The 21025-nt window shown below is 61.5% G+C and overlaps 1 protein-coding gene across 4 annotated transcripts in view; it reads right to left on the bottom strand.

Moving 5' to 3' along the window:
- Positions 1-21025, bottom strand: part of LOC138825603 (myosin-11) — a 56529-nt gene that overhangs the window by 12516 nt on the left and 22988 nt on the right. For 2 of the 4 annotated variants that reach the window (XM_070020280.1, XM_070020282.1), the window contains exons 5-28: positions 20541-20643; positions 19358-19378; positions 17807-17899; positions 17222-17285; positions 16742-16840; positions 14787-14930; positions 13832-13927; positions 11551-11669; positions 10400-10552; positions 9367-9540; positions 8863-9036; positions 8003-8117; positions 7394-7587; positions 6265-6386; positions 6081-6150; positions 5746-5906; positions 5051-5159; positions 3999-4130; positions 3689-3895; positions 3146-3283; positions 2533-2656; positions 2120-2291; positions 764-976; positions 506-650 (exon numbers count right to left, since the gene is read on the bottom strand). In XM_070020280.1, the coding sequence (XP_069876381.1) occupies positions 506-650; positions 764-976; positions 2120-2291; positions 2533-2656; positions 3146-3283; positions 3689-3895; positions 3999-4130; positions 5051-5159; positions 5746-5906; positions 6081-6150; positions 6265-6386; positions 7394-7587; positions 8003-8117; positions 8863-9036; positions 9367-9540; positions 10400-10552; positions 11551-11669; positions 13832-13927; positions 14787-14930; positions 16742-16840; positions 17222-17285; positions 17807-17899; positions 19358-19378; positions 20541-20643 (3142 nt within the window). The remainder of the gene's footprint in view (positions 1-505; positions 651-763; positions 977-2119; positions 2292-2532; positions 2657-3145; positions 3284-3688; positions 3896-3998; positions 4131-5050; positions 5160-5745; positions 5907-6080; positions 6151-6264; positions 6387-7393; positions 7588-8002; positions 8118-8862; positions 9037-9366; positions 9541-10399; positions 10553-11550; positions 11670-13831; positions 13928-14786; positions 14931-16741; positions 16841-17221; positions 17286-17806; positions 17900-19357; positions 19379-20540; positions 20644-21025) is intronic. The other 2 variants (XM_070020281.1, XM_070020283.1) reach the window with 1 other exon arrangement.

Here is a 21025-nt window from a genome sequence, read left to right as displayed (position 1 = left end):
CCAGCCTGGAGACCCCATCACAAGTCCCAACTACGAATCGGGGTTGTGGCTCAAGTGGGGGCTATCTCCACAGGGGGGGTGTCCCAGACCCCCAAAAGGGACCCCAGGCCGCACTGTGGGAATGTGGGAGTCACCACGCCAAGGCCAGGCCAGGACTGTGATCCTCCCATTTGCCCTTTGCCAGTCGCCGGGATGGCAGAGGCACGCACCACTACACCTAGCTTTTTACTAGCGGAGATGAAATCTTGGCTACTTTTTTTGCCCAGGCTTTCCGTGAACTCTAGGAGGCTCCTGATCACCACGACCCAAGTGGCTGGGACTACAGGCAGGTGCTACTGTACCCAACTCTCTTCAGTGCACCTGACTGACGCATCACATGGGAGCAGGCGTGGAATTTTCCACATGTGCACGCCAAGTTTGGGGTGTGACAGCATGTCGGGCTTGGGTGCATTCTCGAAGGGGAGGTCTCAGGCCCCTCCAGGCAGGGCACTCGCCCACCACATACCCTCTTGAACTGCTCCAGCTGCTCGGTGAGCTCCTCCACCGCCTGCGTGTGCTTCTGCCTCATCTCCTGCACCTGCGCCTCGTGGGACCGCGTCTCCTCGTCCAGAGCCTTCTTCAGCACCGTCACTTCCTGCTCTCGCTTGGCCCTTGATGACAAGAAACCAGGGGGTGACACTCAGGCTGAACCCAGGATCCAGAGCCGAGTGCCTCTTCCCCCGCCCAGCCACAGCCATTGTGGGGGCTCGCGCCGGACCCGCACCTGAGTTCCTGCTGGGTGGCTGTGCTGTCCAGCGTGTCCTCCAGCTCCGTCTTGAGGGCCTCCAGCTCCTCGCCCAGGTCTCGCTTCTGCTTCTCGGCCTTGTTCCGTGCCGCGCGCTCCGAGTCTAGGTCCTCCTGTAGGTCTGAGATGTGGCCTTCCAGCTCCCGGATCTTCTTCAGAGCGTTGTTCTTCTGTGCAATTTCGTCGTCTAGCCTGCCGGGAAGCGGGGGCAGGGAACAGGGCTAAGATCTCAGGGGTAGGGGCAACATCTCATACACATCCCCAGGACATGGGGCGGGGGAGGGGGGGAGCAGCTTCATGTGGAACAAAAGGGCCAAGAGTGGTAAGAGCAGGTCGCAGTGGGAGTGGTTGTGCATGCCTGTAATCCCAGCACTCGGGAGGCTGAGGCAGGAGGATCTTCCACGCCAGCCTGGACTACACAGTGATACCCTGTCTCAAAAGAAAAAGAAAAAAAAAGCCGGGCACCAGTGGCTCACGCCTGTCATCCTAGCTGAGATCTGAGGATCACGGGTCAAAGCCAGCCCAGGCAGGAAAGTCCTTGAGATTCTTCAGTGAACCACCAGAAAACCGGAAAGTGGTGCTGTGGCTCAAGTGGTAGAGCGCTCGCCTTGAGCTGAAGAGCTGAGGGCCAGTGCCCAGGCCCAGAGTTTGGTGGCTTGCACCCATTATCCTAGCTACCAGAGGCTGAGATCTGAGAATCACGGTTCAAAGCCAGCCAGGAAGAAAAGTCCACGAGGCTCTTATCTCCAATTAACCAGAAAAAACAAAGCCAGAAGTGGAGCTGTGGCTCAAGGGGTAGAGCAAAAACACTAAAGGATAGTGCCCAGTATTGGCACATGTATGCACATGCAAACACAAACACACACTTTCCCTCACATACGTTTTTGGCAGGGTGAGGATTGAACCCAGGGCCCTGTGTGCGCCCAGCGAGCCACGCCCCGGCCCCTCATGATGCTTTGTGACTAAGATAGTGCTCTGGGCTTCCTCCCTTCTCTCTAGAGGCCACACCCCGGCCTTCCATGCCAGGCCCTTTGAGGGGGGGAGAGCGTGGCACCCTGTCCAGAGGGGTGGTAACTGGATGGTGGAATGGCCAAAGGCAGAAGGCAGAGGCCTGAGCCCTCCTCACACGGGAGAGAGCTGGCACGGGCATGAATGGGGCCAGGTGGGCACTGTACCGGGGAGTGGACAGCAGCAAGACAGAAAGAGCAAGACTGGCCGGTGGACAGGCCCCGGCCCCATCAACTGGGATGATGGATGATGAATGATGGGAGGATGGGGTGGGGGGTGGGAGGGTGGGGTGGGGTTGCAGCTCTGCCCGCGGCGCCCCCGCCGTACCTGGCCAGCGCGGCCTGCAGCTCCTCCTCCTTCTTGGCCAGCTGCGCCCTGAGCTCCGCGATCTGCGCCTGCAGCTCTGCGATCTGCTCGTGGAAGTCACTGGCGTCGCCCTCCAGCTTCCGCTTCAGCTTCTCCAGCTCCTGCCGGCTCTTCTCCTCCTTCTTCAGCCGCACTGCAACACGGCCGGCGGGCCCGTCAGGACGTGGGGGGGCGGGGGGGGGCAGTAAGCAGGCATGGGGGACGCAGGCAGGCAGGGGGGATGCGGGTGCCGCCCGGCCCGGCCCCAGTGCCTGACCCACCCTGATCCACAGACCCCACCCCACCCGACTCCGCTGGCCCTGTGGCCTCCACCCCGGATCCTCTACTTCTCAGCCTCCTGGGTGCCTGGGACTGCCTGCGGAGCCCCGGCTCACCCTCCAGTTCCGAGATCATGGACTCGTGCTTGTTCTTCAGTTTCGTGAGGTTCTTGGCCTTCTCTTCCTCCTCCGCGAGGTTGGTAGTCAAGTCGCTGATCCTTTCTTCCAGAAGCTTCCGCTCCTGTGTTTATGGGGAGTGGAGAGGGGGACAGGAAGCAGCAGTGTTGGCGCTTTCTATGTATGTGTAATGACTTCTACCTGAATGGACAAAGGCTCGCAGCGTCTGAAACGCCAGAGAAGTGTCTTGTCCCGCCGGCCCTTTGTCCTCTTGTTCCTCCCGCTCCCTCCGCTCAAGGGACGGTCTTTCCAGTGCTACCCCACGCCAGCATGTCTCTGCCCCGGGGCCTTTGCACAGTCAAGATGACTCTGCTCTTATATTCCCATGTCTCTGTTCTTCCTCGGCTGAGATGCCAGCCTCCTCCAGGAAAGCCTCCCTTCGAGGCCTCCCCTCCTCCCCAAGCCCAAACATCTTCAGAACCCCGGGGCCGTGGTGAGGGCCAGTGGGAGATCCCAGCCTGCCCCTCGGTGAGGCCTATCTGCACACCGCCCTCCCTGAGCGTCACTCGGGGCCCGGCCCAGGGGTGGGGGGGGTGCCCCACAGAAAGCCCACCTTGGAGAGTTTGTTGTTCTGGTCGTCCATGACCAGGATGTCGTCCTCCAACTTCTTGATCTTGGCCTCGGCCGTGACCTTCTCCAGCTGCAGCTTCTGCCGGGCGGCCTCCTCCTCCTCCAGCTGCTCCTCCAGGTCCTGGGGGGTGGGGCGGGGAGAGAAACCCCAGGTGAATTCAGATACCCACAAACACCAGGACCAGGGACCCCAGTCCCCGCCGTCTCCCTCTCAACGGTCGCTTAGTGGCATTCTCGGTCTCATCTGTAAAGTAGGATAATCGGCGCCGTGGCGGTTCTGGGAGAGGAGGGGGTTCAGCCTGCCACCTGGCCCTGAGGCACCCCAGCAGCCTCTCAGCAGGAGTGCATGCCACCCTGAGCCAACGCCACCCAGCTAAGCTTTCCCAAGCTCTCATTAGGTCAGCTAAGTGTTATTTCCATTCGGGCTGTTTTGTTACACAGCACTAGCTGACGCATGAGGGCCCGCACACAGAGCGCAGAGCGAGCTGAGGCGACCAGGGCTCGCTCCTTCCCTGGGCGGCCTTACTAGCATCTGCTGCGCCATCTTCTTCCTCTCGGCCTGCAGCTGCTGGCCCCGGTCCTCCTCTTCCTCCAGGCGGGCCTCCATCTCGTGCAGGATCTCCTCCAGCTCCTGCTTCTTGGCCGCCAGCCGCACCCGCATCTCCTCTGCCTCGGCGTACAGCTCCGTCTCCGCCTGCAGCTGCTCCTGAAGTAGGTTCTTCTCCTCGGCCAGCTGCAGGGGGGTGGGTGGGAGAGAGCCGGTGAGAGGCCCCCCTCTTCTGTCTGTGGCCTGTTATTCGGCCGCCACCCTGTAGTCCCAGCCACGCCCGCCACACCTGCGTGTGCTTCTGCTCCAGCTCCTTGAGCTCGCTCTCCGCCTTCTGCTGGCGCTCCTTGGTCTTCTGCAGCTCGTCCTCCTTGGCCTGCATCTCCTCCTCCTGCCGCGTCACCTGCAGCAGCGGCTTCACCTGCACGCGGACGCGGACACGCTCTGCTCACACGCAGCCCCAGCGCCCACGGGATTCACTGGCTCGCAGCCAGAGTGAAGGGTGCGGCCGGCCTCCAAGGGTGAAGGACCAGAGAGGTCGCCATGTGTCCAGTCATGTGCACAGGGCAAACCACGACACATATGCCCAAACAGGAGCGGCGCCGAGAGGCTCTCCTGCGGTCATCTGTGCGGGCCGGGGCCGGGCCTGGGCCTACTGGTCACCATTCTTACCTTTTGCTTTTTATGTGTATGGTTTTTTTGTTGTTGTTTTGGCCAGTCCTGGGGCTTGAACTCAGGGCCTGGCCACTGTGCCCGAGAGCTCCTTTCCCTCAAGGCGGGCGCTCAACCACTGGAGCCACAGCGCTACTTCAGGCTTTTTGTGTGATTAATTGGAGATAGGAATCTCATGGATTTTCCTGCCCGGGCTGGCTTTGAACCATGATCCACAGATCACGGCCTCCTGAGTAGCTAGGATTATGGGAGTAAGCCACTGGTGCCGGCATAGTCAGGTGGTTTTCTTAGTATCGATTTTCAGATGTGGGGTCAAAAAGGTGGACATTTCCACAAAGTGGGCCCCTTCATGGCCTGGGCGTATCTATCTGTGTCTGTGCCTGGCTGGCCCTGGGCAGGCCTCCTGGTCAGCTGGGACATTCACAAAGTCACAGCTGCATTCCCAGCGCCTGGCACAGGGCGGGGCGCACGGGAGCCGAGGGCGGCTGGGAGAGAAAGGCCGAGCCAGTGTCCCCAGGGGAAGGCGTGGAAGGGGCGGGCCGGATGTGGCCCCTGAGCCCACTCAGGGCCTCTGATAGACCATCGCCAGCGCCGCCGCAGGGCCAGCGGGGCGGGGGCACGCCGGGGGGCTGGGGTGGGCGGCCTCTGGGGAGAGGGGTGAGCGCCCACCTTGGTGAAGAGCCTCCACCATTGCCAGTTGCGCAGCTTGAGGTAGGCCGCGCAGTTCCGCTGGATCACCCTCATGGCCGTCAGCTGCTGCTGCCGCTTGGTGAAGGCCCTGCGGGGAGGGAGGCGGCCTCCAGGGACGGGCCTCCCCTGGGCCTCACTGTCCCCCCCACCCCACCCCGGCCATGTGGGACCTCCCTACACACCCCTCCCACCCGGCGCTCTCTTGAGCATCGGCACGAGCTTCACTGCCTTTCTCAATGATCCAGGGGGACCCCAGACTCACGGCCACACCAGCACCCCCAGGACACCAACCCAGCCTGCCTCTGCCCTATGGGAGTCCCTTCCTGACACATCCATTCTCCTCTTGGTTGGCTTTGAGAAATCTCCAACCAAGCCAGCACTCGGCCACGCAAGGGTGACTTGGTGGGAGAAAGCATAGCATGGTGACGGCTGCCATCTCTCTTGGCCTTGGCTGCCATCTTGGCCATGGATGCCATCTTGGCCTTGGCTGCCATCTTGGCGGCCGCCATCTTGGCCACTTCAAGAATAGAAGGGCGTCAGTGACGCTGGAGGTGGGAAGCGGGCCAGGGGAGGGCTGAGTCATGGAAGCCAGCAAGCGGAGTCTACCGTGAGAACCCAGAGCTCCCCAGATCCACCCCTGACCATCCCGGGGGGGGGGGGGCGGCCATCTTTACTTTCTGGCCAGGTAGCCCCGACACATGGCCTGGAAGGCCATGATGACGTCGGTGATCTTCAGGTCCCGCTCCTCCTCCAGGTGGGCCAGGACGCCGGTGCGGAAGAAGATCTTGCTCTGCCCGATCCTGTACAGGTTGGGGTCGAGCTCCAGGGCTTTGATCTGCGGGGAGGGAGGGCGGGCGGGCGGGAGGAGAGCTCCCGTGTCTGTCCAGCTGGGCCCTGTGGTGGCTAGTGAGGCGTCTCCCACCCCGGAGGGCAGTGAGGGCTGGGGCTGGATGGCCAGGGGAGGGTGGGGGGGGAGGGGAGGGAGGGGGAAGGCCAGGACCAGGCTTACCATGAGAATGCAGGCCTGTTTCCCATCCATGAAGCCTTTGGGGATGGCGTTGGCTGCCAGGATCTCATAGCTTGGAATAGAGGACAGCAGTCACCCCAGCACCCCGGCGATGCTGCGGGGCCTGCCCCGGCCCTCGGCGCCCGGCCCCGGCCCTCGGCGCCCGGCCCCGGCCTGGGTCACCTACCGCTGGCGGAACTCCTGGAAGACAATCCTGTTGGGGAAGCCCTGGCGGCAGATGCGGATGCCCTCCAGCACGCCATTGCAGCGCAGCTGCTCCAGCACCAGGAACGCGTCCAGCTTGCCCGACTGCGCCGACAGAGGACGGCCGTGACCACCGCGCCCGGAGCCATCAGCCAGGCGGGGTGGGGGCACCCGCGGGGCTCACAGGGCTCAGTTTGGGGATCTGGTTTCCCATCCCTTTCCTTTCTGTGGGTCGTGGGGCTTGAACTCAGGGCCTGGGCGCTGTCCCTGAGCTAGCACTCTACCACTTTGAGCCCCGGCGCCACTTTGGGTTTTTGAGTGGTTCGCTGGAGGTAAGAGTCTCATGGGGACTTCTCTGCCCAGGCTGGTTTCGAGCTGTGATCCTCAGATCTCAGCCTCCCGAGCAGCTAGGAGGGCAGGCGTGAGCCACTGCACCCCGGCCCATCCCCCCTTTTAAAAATTATATATTTGAGACAAAGTCTCACTGCGTAGTCCAGGCTGGCCTCCGACTTTCGATCCTCCTGCTCCAGCCTCCCAAGTCCTGTGATTACAGGTCTGGGCTACCACGCCTGGCTTTCTTTGGCGCTATTTGTCCTTTGCTGTCTACAGACTTGGTACATTAGCATCCCCTGGATACCACCCAGGGCTGCTGCTTTGCTCTCTCCGCCTTCCCTACCTGCCATCATCCATTCTACAGCCCTTCCCTTCCACCTGTCCCCCACTCTCCCCCTCCATGGTCATCATCACCAGAGTCCCCCTCTTTCCATGGCCGCCCTCCTCCCCCACCTGGACGGCCATGGTGGCCTCCTGCCACCCTGCCTGCCCACTCGCTCTCAGCAACGCGATCCCTGCCTCACGCCGTATCTGTGCCCAGCATTCCCCCCTCCCTTCCCCCTTCCACACTGTGGCCCAGCCCTGCCGCTCCAGGAGCTGCCCCGTAAGCACTGACAGGACGCGAGGAAAAAAGGAGGACCCCACATCCGGGCATCTTTCCACCCACGGCAGCTGAGGCTCTTGGAGTGGGCTGGGGCAGGCCCCCCTCCCCTGCTGGGCCTCTATACCTCCCAGCTCCCTCCCCCAAGGGCGCCCCCTGGTGGCCGCGTGGGGCTCACCCGCTTCTCGTGGTTGGGGATGATGCAGCGCACGAAGTTGGGCGTGGTGTTGCGCAGCGTGGTCATCAGCTTGCCCAGCTGCTCCTTGTACAGCTGGCCCACCGTGCGGAACATGCCCTTCTTGGTCTTGGAGGCGCTGGGCAGGGAGCTCTCGGTCATCTTGGCCATCTGGTCCAGGCCCACGATGCGGTCCACTGTGGGCACGGGGGAGAGGTGGTGCTCGCCTCCGGTCTCTGCCCTGACCGGGGACCTGCACCCCTGCCCCCGGCCAGAGGACCAGATAGGAGGGTGGTGGGCGAGGACACAGCCTCCAGGGGACCCCCAAGTCGCCTGCCTCCCCTCTGCTCTCTTCTGCTGACCAATGCCAGCAGGGGACAAGGCGGGGCGGGCGGGAGGGAGGGGATGGCCACGAGCAGCCTCATCTTGAAGGTAGCCCGAGATCGCCCGAGCCTCGGGAAGGACGCATCTCCCCTGTTCGCATCATCAGGGCCCAGGAGTGAATCCCGCTCCTGCCGCCCAGGCCTGGAGCGAGGTGAGAGTCTCACAGAGCTGCCGGCCCCAGGCTGCTCTGACGCACCATCTCCAGATCTCCACCGCCTGCGGACTCACCGTCCTTCCACAGGTCGGCCACAAACTTGTCCGAGGAGGCGTTGAGCAGGGAGGTCACGTTGTCGTTCAGGGGGTCCATGTTCTTCGTCAGCCAGGCGCTCGCGTTGTAGTCCACCTGCCGAGGAGCAGCGCACTGGTGAGGCGAACGCAGCCCGAGTCCACCCATCTCCCTCCCAGGGCTTCTGAGCTGGCCCAGCAAGTGACATCATGGCTGCCATGTTGGGCCGATCCATACACCAAGAAAGACTGGCCCTGCACACAGTAGGGCAGCAGCAAATACAGCTCAGGAAGGGGGCTGGATTATGGGATGCTGGTTGTTATGGCAATGGCTAGGCCTACCTAGGAGCCCTAAGCCAAGGTTTGCACACGGGCAGCCACGACGTGACAATGAGGGTGAGTGAGGACAGCAACGGGGCTGCGTCTCCCACAGGCCCCCCTCGCTGGAGCCTGCTGGCAATGGCAGAGTTTTGGGGGTTTTGGCCAGTCCTGGTGCTCGAACTCAGGGCCTGAGCACTGTCCCTGAACTTTTGCTCAAGGCTAGCACTCAACCACTTGAGCCACAGCACCACTTCCGGCTTTTTCTGTGTTTGTGTGCTGAGGAATCAAACCCAGGGCTTCATGCATGCTAGGCGAGCACTCTACCACTGAGCCACATCCCTAACCCCGGATGTTTGTTAAACCCCAGGGCTGGTCCGCCAGTCTGGCAGCCACGATAAGACCTAAAGAGAAGTTACACGCGTGGAGGCCATATTTGGGATAGGGTTGGGATCTGATTTGCTACATGGCTAGGGGGGGCTGTGTGGGGTCTGCCTGGGCCCCCTCACCCCAGGAGGGAGCGAGCCCCAGCCCCGCCCTCACACCTTCCCCGCGTAGTGGATGATGGAGAATTCCGTCTTGTCCTTGAGTTGTTTGGGCTTCTGGAACTTGGGGTGGTTGCCCTGCTCGGAACACAGCTTCTCCACGAAGGACTTGTCTGTGGCTTTGGGGAACCAGCACTCCTCATCCAGCAGGGCCAGCACGCCGGGAGGGTTGTTCTGAGGACGGACACCGAGGTGGGCGGGGCCAGTTAGATGTGGGGTCGCCCCAGCTCGCCAGGGAGAGCAAGGCCCCCCCTCCCACCCCGGCTCCATGTCTATAGGCGCCTAGCTCTCAGGATGGATTTCTGCCTCCTCCTCCCAATCCAGCCTCCAATTACCCCCCGGCCAATGGGAGGCCAGCAGGGTAAAAGCCATGTCCTCTATCGCCCCCTGCTGTCCGGGTCTCACAGAGCAGCCTTACCTCCCGGGGCTTTTACAGAGCAACTCTGCTAGCATGCTCCAGAGCAAGGCATGGCCTGAGGCCTAGGGGAGCGGGCGGGGCCTCACCGGGCGCTCGATGAGCTCGATGCAGGGCTGCAGGTCCAGGCCGAAGTCGATGAAGTTCCACTCGATGCCCTCGCGCTGGTACTCCTCCTGCTCCAGGATGAACATGGTGTGGTTGAACAGCTGCTGCAGCTTCTCGTTGGTGTAGTTGATGCACAGCTGCTCGAAGGAGTTCACCTGCGCGTGGGGGAGGGGCGGTGACGTCAGAGGGCGGCGCCCCGCCCCCGCCCCCTCCCTCCCAGGTCTTCCCTGAAGAGAGACCTTGTCCCTGCCACCCAGCACCCAGGGAGACCCTGGGGTTAGCAGAGGCGGCAACCTGTGCCGTGTGGCCCTCCTACATCTGGGTTTGAGGCGGCTTATCACTCCTCCCTGCGACATTCATCTACGGCCGCCACAGAGGCGTGGACTCATCACCTTACAGCTGGGGAAACTGAGGCTCAGGCCCAGACTGTCTGTAGCAGATGTCTCCTGTGTATCTTTAAACCTTAAAGATACCTCTCTCTCTCTCACTATCTCTCCCTCCCTTCCTCTCCCTCCCCCCTTCCCCCTTCCTCTGAACTGCCTCCAGCAACGATGTCCACACCATGTGAAATCCTTCACTGGGTCTGAAAATAATGCCTGGCTGGAGGGTAATCATGGGGCTCAGCTCAGGTTCACGTGGGGTCCGTATCGGCCGGACTCCAAGATTCTGGGTGGAACTCAGAAATTGGAAATGGGATGTCTTCCTCTCTGCTCTAGTTGCTGAGAGAAGATTGCGTGGAGCTGTGGCAGCCATCTTGCCACCATGAGGAGGGACCTGCTGGAGAATGGAAGCCAGTATGGCAGGCAGGCAGGCCCTGCCCAGCGGATGCAGCTGTACTCCTGGCGCCTCCACTGCACAAACCAGCACATCCCCCTTGGCTTTCTGTCTCGTATGTTCTCCAAGCTTCTGTCTTCACTAAATAGCTATATCTCCTCCAGGATAATCATTTCTTCACGGGAAAGTCGCGGCCCCCGGGGACTGAGGCACGGCTGCCACAGTCCCACCACACTGTACCTCGAAGATCTCAAAGCCAGCAATGTCCAGGATCCCCAGGAAGGACGCCCCCTGCCGATGGGTCTTGTCCAGGGCTTTGTTCACGCGGGTGAGTATCCAGCGGAAAAGCCGCTCGTAGGTGGCCTTGGCCAAGGCCTCGATGGCGAAGTCGGCCTGCAGGGGGCGCCGGGGACACGCTATCACCCGAGGCCTGCACTTTCCCAACACCAGGGCTGGGGGCGCAGACTTGTGATTCCCCCACTGCCTTTAATCAGCCCTTTAAAGGAGGAGAAGGAAGGGGCCGCGACACAGTCGGCAGGAAGCCTGTGGGAAGAGTGGGAGACCTTCCGGGGACACGCAGAGACACCCGAGCATTTCCACAGCAAGGCTCCTGCCTTCAGTTAGGAGGTCGGAGGTCATGAGTAAGCGACGCGGCCGTTCTCATTTACCACCAAATCCTCAGAATCTGACATGGGACTCTGAATAGTCTACTGTCGGGTGGATGAGGGATACGGAGGTGGATGAATGGATGGATGGATAATGGAGAGATGTGTGGAGGATGGAAGGATGAATGGATGGACAGATGATGGATGAATAGATGGACGATGGATGGATAGATGGATGGATGGTGAGTGGATGAATGGATAGATGATGGATGGATGGATGGTGAACGATGGATAGAAGGATGGGTGGATGGATATGGATGGATGAGTGGGTAGGTGGATGGATGGATGGATGATGGATATGGATGGATTTAGATGGATGATGGATGGGTGATGGATGAGTTGGGCTGGATAAGTTGATGGATGATGGATGGTGGGTGAATGGATGAGTAGATGGAAGGATGGATGAGTGGGCTAGGTGGATGGATGGATAATGGATATGGATGGATGGTAGATGAATGAGTGGATAGATTTAGATGGATGAATAAGGGAGGTGGATGGACGGAAAGGCAGATGGATGAGTGAGCTGGAGGTGGATAAGTGGATGGATGGATGGATGGATGGGTGGGTGGGTAGGTGGATGGATGGGTAGGCAGATGGTTGGATGGATGGAAGGATGGGTGGGTAGGTGGATGGATGGATGGATGGGCAGATGGATGGGTAGTAGATGGATGAGTCCAGTGAGTAGACAGAAAGGAAGGTGATTAGACGAACCAGTGCTGGTTATACCTGTTCTTTCGTCTGAGCTTTCTGCACCACATCCCGTCCAACTTTGATGCGTGGGGTCAGGATGGCTCTGGTGAAGTCGGTCACATTAATCCCGGCGAGGTGGCAAACTTTCTGTGCAGCTGGATGAGAGCGCGAGAGCTCTGTGAGCGTCAGGGGGGAGCGCCCCCCCCCCCCCCGCGGCCGTCCACGGTCGGTGCGTGCGGGTCTGCTCTCGCAGAAGCAGAGCTCTGTGGCCGGCTGTATGGTCCCCCTTCCTGGTGCTAAGAGTCAGTGCTGGGGGATTCCCGAGGGGGCTTAGGGTCCCTCCCCCTTCCCATCTGTCCTGCCTGGTGCTGACTGTCCCCAGGGGGGAGGGGGACGGAGGCCCCTGTCTGGGGACACTGCTGCTGTCACGCTGATGGAGAGATGGCAGCAGCACCAGCTGGTGAAGGACAAGCTCCCCCCAGAGTGTCTCTGCACTCTGTACGTGCCAGCAGCCCAGGGGGAGCAGGACCCAAGAGCCCCACAGCCCCCCGGGGGTGAGGGCAGCAGGGTGTTCTCCTGCACGGCCTTACTAACCGCCCAAGACCAAGAAAGAAAGCGCAGCCACAAGCGCCAGCTCCGGAGCGTGTGCGTTGGGCAGTTCACAGCGCCACGCACACCTTTGCAGGGAGGAACTTGCTCCCCGGGCCCCGTGGCGCACCCCTGCCACCCCAGCTACTCGGGAGGGGGGTCCGGGGGGATCAGGTTCTGTGCTAGCCCAGGCAACACGCTGGTGAGACCCCCATCTCAACCACAGTGGCGTGGCCGCGTCACCCTCGCTGGGCGGGTGCGGCGTGCACAGGCGGGCACGGGCGGAAAGCCAGACACTATTCCCAAAAATGAGGAAAGCGAATGGCTGGGGGGCGTGGCTCGGGGCGGAGCACCTGCCTGCCAGACACAAGCCTCTGACTTCAAACCTCAGTCACACACGCACACACACGCACACACACGCACACACACACACACACACACACACACACACACACACACACACACACACACACACACACACACACACACACACACACACACACACACACACACACACACACACACACACACACACACACACACACGCCCTGTGACCTCAGCATAGAAATGAGTGCTTCATTACAGTCTGTTCAGCACAGGGAGACAGTAAACAGATTTCCTTCATCCATTACATGGCATCTTTTGGGGGGGAGGGGAGGGTCACGGGGGGTGGTCGTGGGCTTGAACTCAGGGCCTGGGCTCTGTCCACTTTGAGCCACAGCACCACTTCTGGTTTTCTGGTGGGTCATTGGAGATAAGAGTCTCACAGACTCTTCCTGAGTGGGTTGGCTTCGAACCGCAATCCTTAGAGCTCAGCCTCCTGAGTAGCTAGGATGACAGGCGTGAGCCACCGGCGCCTGGCTTATATTTCTCTTTCCAGAAGGTCTCTGGCAGCATGTGGAGTTAATATGCAAGAAAGGCTGAGGTGGGGTGAGCCTGGGGGAAGGGCAGCTGTTCAAGCCTCAAAATACAAAGCAGGGCCTCTCCCAGGTGGAAGGGGGGTTTGGGGGTGTGGCTGAAAGCAGCCAACCCATCCCCAAACCCCAAACCCTGCCTGTTTATTCACAGGTAGCACGCTCACATTTAGGGTGACAAAAATCCAAGTCCAGTTAAATGTGAATCTTGAATAAATTGAGAACACTTTTTTGTTTGTTTTAAAGGCCAGGCACCAGTAGCTCCCGCCCGTCATCCTAGCCATGCAGGAGGCTGAGATCTGAGGATGGCAGTTCAAGGCCAGCCCAGGCAGGAAAGTCTGTGAGACTCTGATCTCCAATTTATTACCAAAGAGGCCAGAAGTGGAGCTGTGGCTCAGAGTGGTAGAGCACCAGCCTGGAGCACAGCTCAGGGACAGTGCCCAGGCCCTGAGTTCAAGCCCCAGAATTGGCACGCGCATGCGTGCACACATACAAAAGCAAAACATCGATTCAAAACTTCACTGGGAAAAGTTTGCAAAGAGAGCAAGAGGTCAGCGGCAGTAAGGACAGTGTCCGGCCGCTGACCAAGCCCCCGTGCCCGCTACCTCCTCCCAGAAACGCAGCCCTGCCCCTTCATTCATCCCCAGGACACGGGTTCTGGGCAGCCCAATGCTGCCGCTGGCCCAGGACTGTATATGGGGCCAGCAGCGTGTGCGCATGTGCGTATGTGTGCAAGCTCTCTGCTTGCCACGGACCCCAGCTGGACCAGCCCCCCCCCCCACGTCCCTGTCCCCAAAGCCCCTGGCTCCACCCACCTGTGTTGTCAGGCATGGACGCCTGGTCGGTATTTCTCTCCTTCTTGAAGACGATGTTGCCCAGCTGCAGGACAGAGGACACCACCTTCAATATGGCTGAGGAGAGAAGGAAAGATGCCGCATCAAGCAGAGCTGCCTGGAACGGGAGGTGTAAATCCTCTGGGCGAGCACCGGCGAGGGACACTCAGTGTTTTCTGGTAGTTGCTGATGACCTTGTGTTACGCGGAGTACTATGCTGCCAGGGAAAAGCAAGCCCTAGCCTGCCCACCGAGCACAGCCCACTAGCTGCCGTTACAAATAAAGTTTTATTGACACACCATGACACCCATGCAGTTCCATATCCTCCTGGGCCATCTGCCTGCGACCGGGGCAAAACTGCATGACCACAACGGGCACCCCGCGGCCCCCACGTTTAGAACCAGGCTGTGTCTAAGCTCGATTCCCACTTGGGCCCTGACAGACACGATTCAAGGATTTTAAAGAGCAGAACCTGTCTTCCCACGGGCAAAGTCAGGGGCGTGGGCCTCCCAGAGGCCTGAGACCAAGTCCCTGCTCTACCAACAACTGGCTGTGTGTCCCGGGGTGCCTGCCTGACTGCTCTGTGCCTTTGTCGCCTCGCATGCAAACGGCAGCTACCGAGGGTCTCCTTGCAGTGCTGTTGGATGCCGACAGTGGAACAGCACTTAACCCTTGCTGTGCCCCCTGGCTTCCTTACTATGGTGTTTTTGGTTATTTCTGAGTGAGGGCCTATTTAGCCCAGGCTAGCCTTGAACTCTCGACCCTCCTGCCAAGTGCTGGAATGACAGGCAAGAGCCAAGGCGCCCGGCCGACTTCTCCAGTTTAAATATCTGCTAAGCATTTCCACGGGGCCCACGTTTCTCCCACTCCATGCGAGCACGCGCAGGGGCCGAGCACGCGCGGGGAGGGGGGGGGCGAGCATGGGGGGTGCGCTCACCCAGCTGCTCCTCCTCGCTGAAGCCCATGATGGACATGGCCTCCAGGGTCTCCTGGAACATCTCGTCGTCCTGGGCGGCGGGGATGGGCACGAAGCCGTTGGAGAGGAACGTGTAGTTGCTGAAGCCCTCCAGCAGCAGGTCATCTGGGGGGGGTGGGGGGGTCAGCACATGGCTCCCTCAGGCGGGGCTGGGGGCCCAGGTCACTGTCACCTCGGTCCCATCCCAGGGTCTGGCTGTTTGTTTTTTTGATCGGTCATGGGTCTTGAACTCTGGGCGCTGCCGCTGAGCTCTTCAGCTCAAGGCGAGCGCTCTACCACTTGAGCCACAGCACCACTTCCGGTTTTCTGAGTGGTTTATTGGAGACAAGAGTCTCACGGGGGCTGGGAAGGTGGCTCAGTGGTAGAGCGCTTGCCTTGCATGCAGGAGGCCCTGGGTTCAATTCCTCAGCACCACATAAGCAGAAAAAGCCAGAAGTGGCGCTGTGGCTCAAGTGGTAGAGCGCTAGCCTTGAGCTGAAGAGCTGAAGGACAGCGCCCAGGCCCAGAGTTCAGGCCCCACGACCAACCAAAAAAAAAAAGATTAAAAAAAAAAAGTCTCACAGACTTTCCTGCCTGGGCTGGCTTTGAACCGCGATCCTCAGATCTCAGCCTCCTGAGTAGCTAGGATGCCGCCGGCGCCCGGCCTCTGGCTGGTTTTGAACCGTCCTCTGCTGCGGCATGCAGGGTCGCCGGCAGTTGATGTGCAGTGCGGGCTGGGCCCTGCCGCCACCAGCGCCCGGCTCCCCGGCTGAGCCCCGAGCCCCAGCACAAGGTCGGGTCCACCCAGAAGCAGGGGTGCGTTTATTCTCGCATTCCCCATGAACTGGCCCCCTGAAAAAAAGCTGCCTGCAGCCTCGCTGTCTTAAGCCCAGCCGCTCACGATGTGTCCCTTAACAAAACCACGCAGGCTTCCAGGGCGCTCGCTGGCCCCGGCTTTCCTCACCCAAGGCTGGTGCTCTACCCCTTGAGCCACAGCTCCATGGCCAGCTATTTTTTTGGGGGGTCCTGTCGTGGGGTCTGAATGCTGTCCCTCAGCTCTTCAGCTCAAGGCTAGCGCTCTACCACTTGAGCCACAGCGCCACTTCTGGCTTTTTTCTTTTTGCTTATGTGGTGCTGAGGAATCGAACCCAGGGTCTCATGCATGCAAGGCAAGCGCTCTACCACTGAGCCACCTTCCCAGCCCCAGCCAGCTATTTTTTTGTCGGTCATGGGGCCTGAACTCTGGGCCTGTGCACTGTCCCTCAGCTCTTCAGCTCAAGGCTAGCGCTCTACCACTGAGCCACCTTCCCAGCCCCCATGGCCAGCTTGTTTAGTGGCTCATTGGGACTAAAAGTAGGACTAAGTAGCCAGGACTACAGGCGTGAGCGGCCGGCGCTCGGCTGGAACGGCATTCTGCATCCCGTTCCCCTCCCGACGCCGACCTTTGCCTACACTGCCAGGATTTTACCACCCACTTCAGCGCGGCGGTGAAAACCACAACCACGGCCCCCTGGCTGTGTGCACCAAACACCCTCCTCGCACATTCTAGAACATAGCTCACAGGTATACACAGGGAGGAGGAATAAAGGAGGGAGGGAGAGGGAGAAACGGAAGGGAGGAGGGCTGGGGAGAAAGGAGGCGGGGGAGGAGGGAAAGGAGGAGGGAAGGGAGGAGGGCTGGGGAGGAGGGAAGGGAGGAGGGCTGGGGAGGGAGGGAGGAGGTGGGGGAGGGGTGGCAGAGGGAGGAGGGAGGAAGCGCTTCTTGACCTGGTCTTACAAAGTCCCGTTCCCAGTCACTCACAGGCCCCGCGCACGCGCCTCCTTACTCCGCCGTGCCCCAAGCTGCTCAGCCCCAGGCCCCTAGAAGTCAGGCTGTGACCTCGTGGGTCTACCCACGGCTCAGGGTCACGGAGGTGCACCCCCCACCCCGCCACTCACTCTTCATCTTGTCCTTGGCCCCCGCGATCATGTAGTAGAAGATGTGGAAGGTCCTCTCGTCCCGGGCCTGGCGGATGGCGCGCGACTTCTCCAGCAGGTCTGGGGTGCAAGCGTTAAGGATTCTAGAACCATCGCTTCTGCATCCGGCCCACAGACATCATCAAACATTGGGGGGGGGGGCAGGGGAGAGGCTTGGCCTTTGACCCCCACGTACCACCCACTTCTTGTCCTCTGCCCAAGGTTCCTGAGGACACAGGGCCAAGGGTACCCCTCCTGGATGCCCCCCAAAACCAGCAGGAGACAGGAGCCATGTGCCCCCAGGATGAGGCCTACGGTGGCTTCTGAGGCGGGCGCCATGGCCTCCTGTCTACCGTCCACCCCGGGCCAGCTTTAGACGTCAGGGAGAGACGTCTGCCCCTGCGGCACTGCGTGGCCCCAGCCGGGGGCACGGCCCCACGCGGGCGGCCGGCTGAGGGATACAGGTCTCGATGTTGGCGCCCACGATGTAGCCGGTGACGTCGAAGTTGATGCGGATGAATTTGCCCTGCGGGAGGAAGCCGTGTTCAGGCAGCTGGGGCTTCATCCCCAGCTACAGGTCCCCAGCAGGGATGGGGGAGGATGTAGGGGCCCCAGGGGGTGCAGTGGGGGGGTGGGGACTCGTGCAAATGCTCAGAGCCCCCCCCCACCAGTTCTCTGCAAAGAGCTAGTTAGAGGCCGGGGACCCTGTGCCCCCCTAGAGCGGGTCCATGACCTTCAGCTCCTGCAATGTCCTTGCGCCCAAGTGGTGGCTCACGCCTGTCATCCTAGTGACTCAGGAGGCTGAGATCTGAGGATCGCGGTTCAAAGCCAGCCTGGGCAGGGAAGTCTGTGAGACTCCTATCTCCAATAAACCACTAGAAAACTGGAAGTGGCGCTGTGGCTCAAGCGGTAGAGCGCCCACCTTGAGCTGAAGAGCTGAGGGACAGCGCCCAGGCCCAGAGTTCAAGTTCCCCAAGAGGGACCCCCCCCCATCGTGACAGCTGCAGAGGGGTGGGGGGTGATGACCAAACACGGCTGGCTACTTACGAATCGGGAGGAGTTGTCGTTCTTGACGGTTTTGGCGTTGCCGAACGCCTCCAGGATGGGGTTGGCCTGCAGCAGCTGCTTCTCCAGCTCCCCCTACAAGGCCAAGCACGGTGGGAGGGGCTGACCCCGGGCCCTGGGGCGCAGGCGCGCTCCCGCCGCCACCCTCTCGTCGACCCGGGTGGCAGCGTCCAGGTGTCCTGAGCCCTGGACCACCACGCACGCACGCACACACGCGCGCACGCGCCAGTTTGAGACCAGGGCCCTGCAGCTGCGCAGTGCGCACACGGCGGCCGGGCCCGCTGGAGCCCGAGTCTCCCTCAACACCTCAGGCCCCAGGCCTCCTGTGGAAGATGGGGAGCCCCGGCAGGGATGATTTGGGGGGGGCCCTGCGGCACGAAGCAGCTCTTCAAGCGGGTTAGAGGAGCCCGGGCCCACGGCGGGGCACGTGAGCTGCCAGGGCAGGAAAGTCATGCCAAAGACCGCCAAGCCGCCCTGCCCGTCCCCGGGCCCGCAGGCCCCAGCGGGCGGCCCCCCGGCTGCGTTCTGGGACAGGATGGACTCTAGGGGCTCTCCTCCTTCTCCCTGACAGCCCAGGCAGCGCCCCAGAATTGGAGGAGGGGTGGCGGACATGGAGAAGCAGCAGCAGCAGGCAGACCCCGGCCCGGGACCGGAAGTGACCACTGATTTCTGCGTCTTCTGGGGGGGGGGATGAGGGGGGGATTCCACAGCCAGATGGAACCCAGGCCTTGTCTCCATGGAAACCACACCCCACCCGGAACCACCCAGGACGGGCCACGGACTAGTCGCTGTCTCCGTCCAGACAAACTTGGGGTTCCAATGCTTCCCTCCCCACACCCCAATCCTCCGATCTGGAACCAGGGAGGGTGAGGAGGCCCTCCGGGGAGGGGGGGTCACCCATGGAGACCTCATATCACAGATGAGACCGTGGCCCGCAGCAGTGGCTCAGCCACACGGTGGCTCCTCTGGCCCAGCGTCCACCCGAGACGCCCGGCCCCCCCAAGCTTCTGCGTTAGACCGCAGGGCCCGGCCTGGCCCGGCCAGGGGCCTGGGGGCCTCACGAAGCCACCCAAGCCAGGGCATCGCCAGACCCTGGAGCCCCGGGCCAAGCATCGGCATGCAGAGGACACGCACGGACAGCACTGCACACGCATGCACAGGAACACACGTGCAGGGGGTGGGCGGAGCCATGCTGTCAATCAAGCCGGGGAGGCGGGGCCTAGCGCGCCTATACGACACAAAACCACCTGCCAGGCTGTCAACCAGACACGGGAGGAACAGCGTCAGGGCCCTGCGCCTGGGGAGCAGGGGTGCGCTCGGGGGGAAGGAGTTCGGGGTCCACTCTGAACTGGGGATCCTAAATGGGAGCGGGGGGGGGGGTCCATGGGTGGCGGGTGGACCCCCACGTGGCGCCCTGGGCTGGGTGGGGCTGTGGGATCTGTACGGTCAGGGGCACCCACGGGTGCAGCGAAGCATGCAGGTCTAACTCCACGCCGTGCCGCCCGTCACGCCACAGAACACGCCGTTACTCACGTAGGCAAAGGACGGGCCTTGCTGTGGTCGCACCATTCGGTGAGGAACAAATGTCAGCGTTATTTCGGTCACATACGTCCGCCCGGGTCTGAGCTCACAAACACCCCCTCTCCCCCGCCCCTCATCGGCCTGGGCACCCCCAGATTGACAGCAGCCACTCCACACCGCGTCCTGCCTCTCTGCCCGCCTTCCTTCCTGGCCTCCTTTCTCAGACACACGGGGAAGGTTTCCTGTAACTGCCACGGTGGATGTGTGCGTGAGGTACTGGGATTTGAACACAGGACCTCACACTTGCCAGGCAGGTGCTCGACCCCTTAGGCTATTTCCCCCCAACTCCTTACGGCTTTAGTTATTTCTCAGATAAGGTCTGACACTTGGACTCACTCGGGGCTGGCCTCGGATCACGATCCTCCTACCTCTGCCTCCCAGTCGCTGGAATTACAGGCATGCACTACCACACCTGACCTGTGGTCAGGGAGAAACTATTTGGAACACAGGTGACGCTTGGGACAGATGACCCCTGGTTTTTACTCTGTAGGAACAGGCGGCCAGCAGGGTCTTTTCCCTGCTGCATCATGTCCAAGGCCATCTCCCCCCTACACGCTGGCTAGGAACCAAGTGGCCAGAGATACTTGGCCGGGCCGGGCTTGGCCTTGCTTCCTGGGTTTGAGAAAGGAAAATCCTGACCCTGTGTCGGCCCCACGCAGGTCTCCGGGAACCTCAGCCGCCCTGGCTGCCCTGCCACCACCCCACCTCTGCCAGATGGAGAAAGGCAGGTGTGTGTGTGGGGGGGATCACCGCCACGGTCACGCGTGGCCCCTGCCGCGGTTCTGTGTCTACGCCTTCCGCCGGAGGCATGGCAGGGCCTGGGGTCCCTTTCGGCCCCGTTCTCTGGTCAGCAGGACCCCAACGTGGTGGCGGGGGCAGGGCAGGGTTTCAGGGAGCCCTCGGGCGGCTCTGCAGGGGCTGGGTCTGCTCCAGGACGCCCTCGCACCCCCAAAGTGGCCCCCACGGCCTCCCTCCTGGAGGCCGGGTCTCCGAGGGCCGAGCTGCGTCTCCGTGTCTGTGGACACGCATGGTCACCACCACAGGACTGCTGCCCACGGGCCATCCGGTCAGCACCACTGCCAGGCCGCACAGGACCCCGAGCCCCACGCCCCGGGCCCCCCAGCCCCCCGCTCACCGTGATGCTGGTGTCCTTCTTGCCCTTGTGAGACGAGGCCACCACTGCCAGGTACTGGATCACCTTCTTGGTGTTCTCTGTCTTGCCGGCTCCAGACTCACCTCTGGAAGACATGAGCGGCCTGGTGGCCAAGGGGAAAAGGGCCTGCCCAGGCCTCGGCCCTGCCCAGGGCACCGAGTGTGCAGGCTGACCACGGCCATCCCAGACACACCCCTGGGAAACTGAGGCCTGCAGAGGGCATGACTTGCCCCCTAACACCCCTGCTAATACCCAAGCAGGTGTGCAATACCTCGGGTGCAATACTCGCAAAAGATCAAACATCAGCAACAAAAAATGCCCGGATCTTGGCTAGCAAGGGCTGAAGTGTGCTTGGAATTCAGTTGTTTGTGACAGGGTCTGGCTGTGTGGCCCAGGGTGCCCTGCAACTCCACGTCCTCCTGTCTCGGCCTCCGTGAGTGCTGGGATTACAGGTGTATGCTACCACA

The sequence above is a fragment of the Dipodomys merriami genome, unplaced genomic scaffold (assembly GCF_024711535.1).
Source record: "Dipodomys merriami isolate MVZ:Mamm:240054 unplaced genomic scaffold, mDipMer1.0.p SCAF_138, whole genome shotgun sequence".
NCBI lineage: Eukaryota > Metazoa > Chordata > Mammalia > Rodentia > Heteromyidae > Dipodomys > Dipodomys merriami.
The sequence above is the reverse complement of the archived record's forward strand: the minus strand, read 5'-3'. Positions and strand labels throughout refer to the sequence as shown.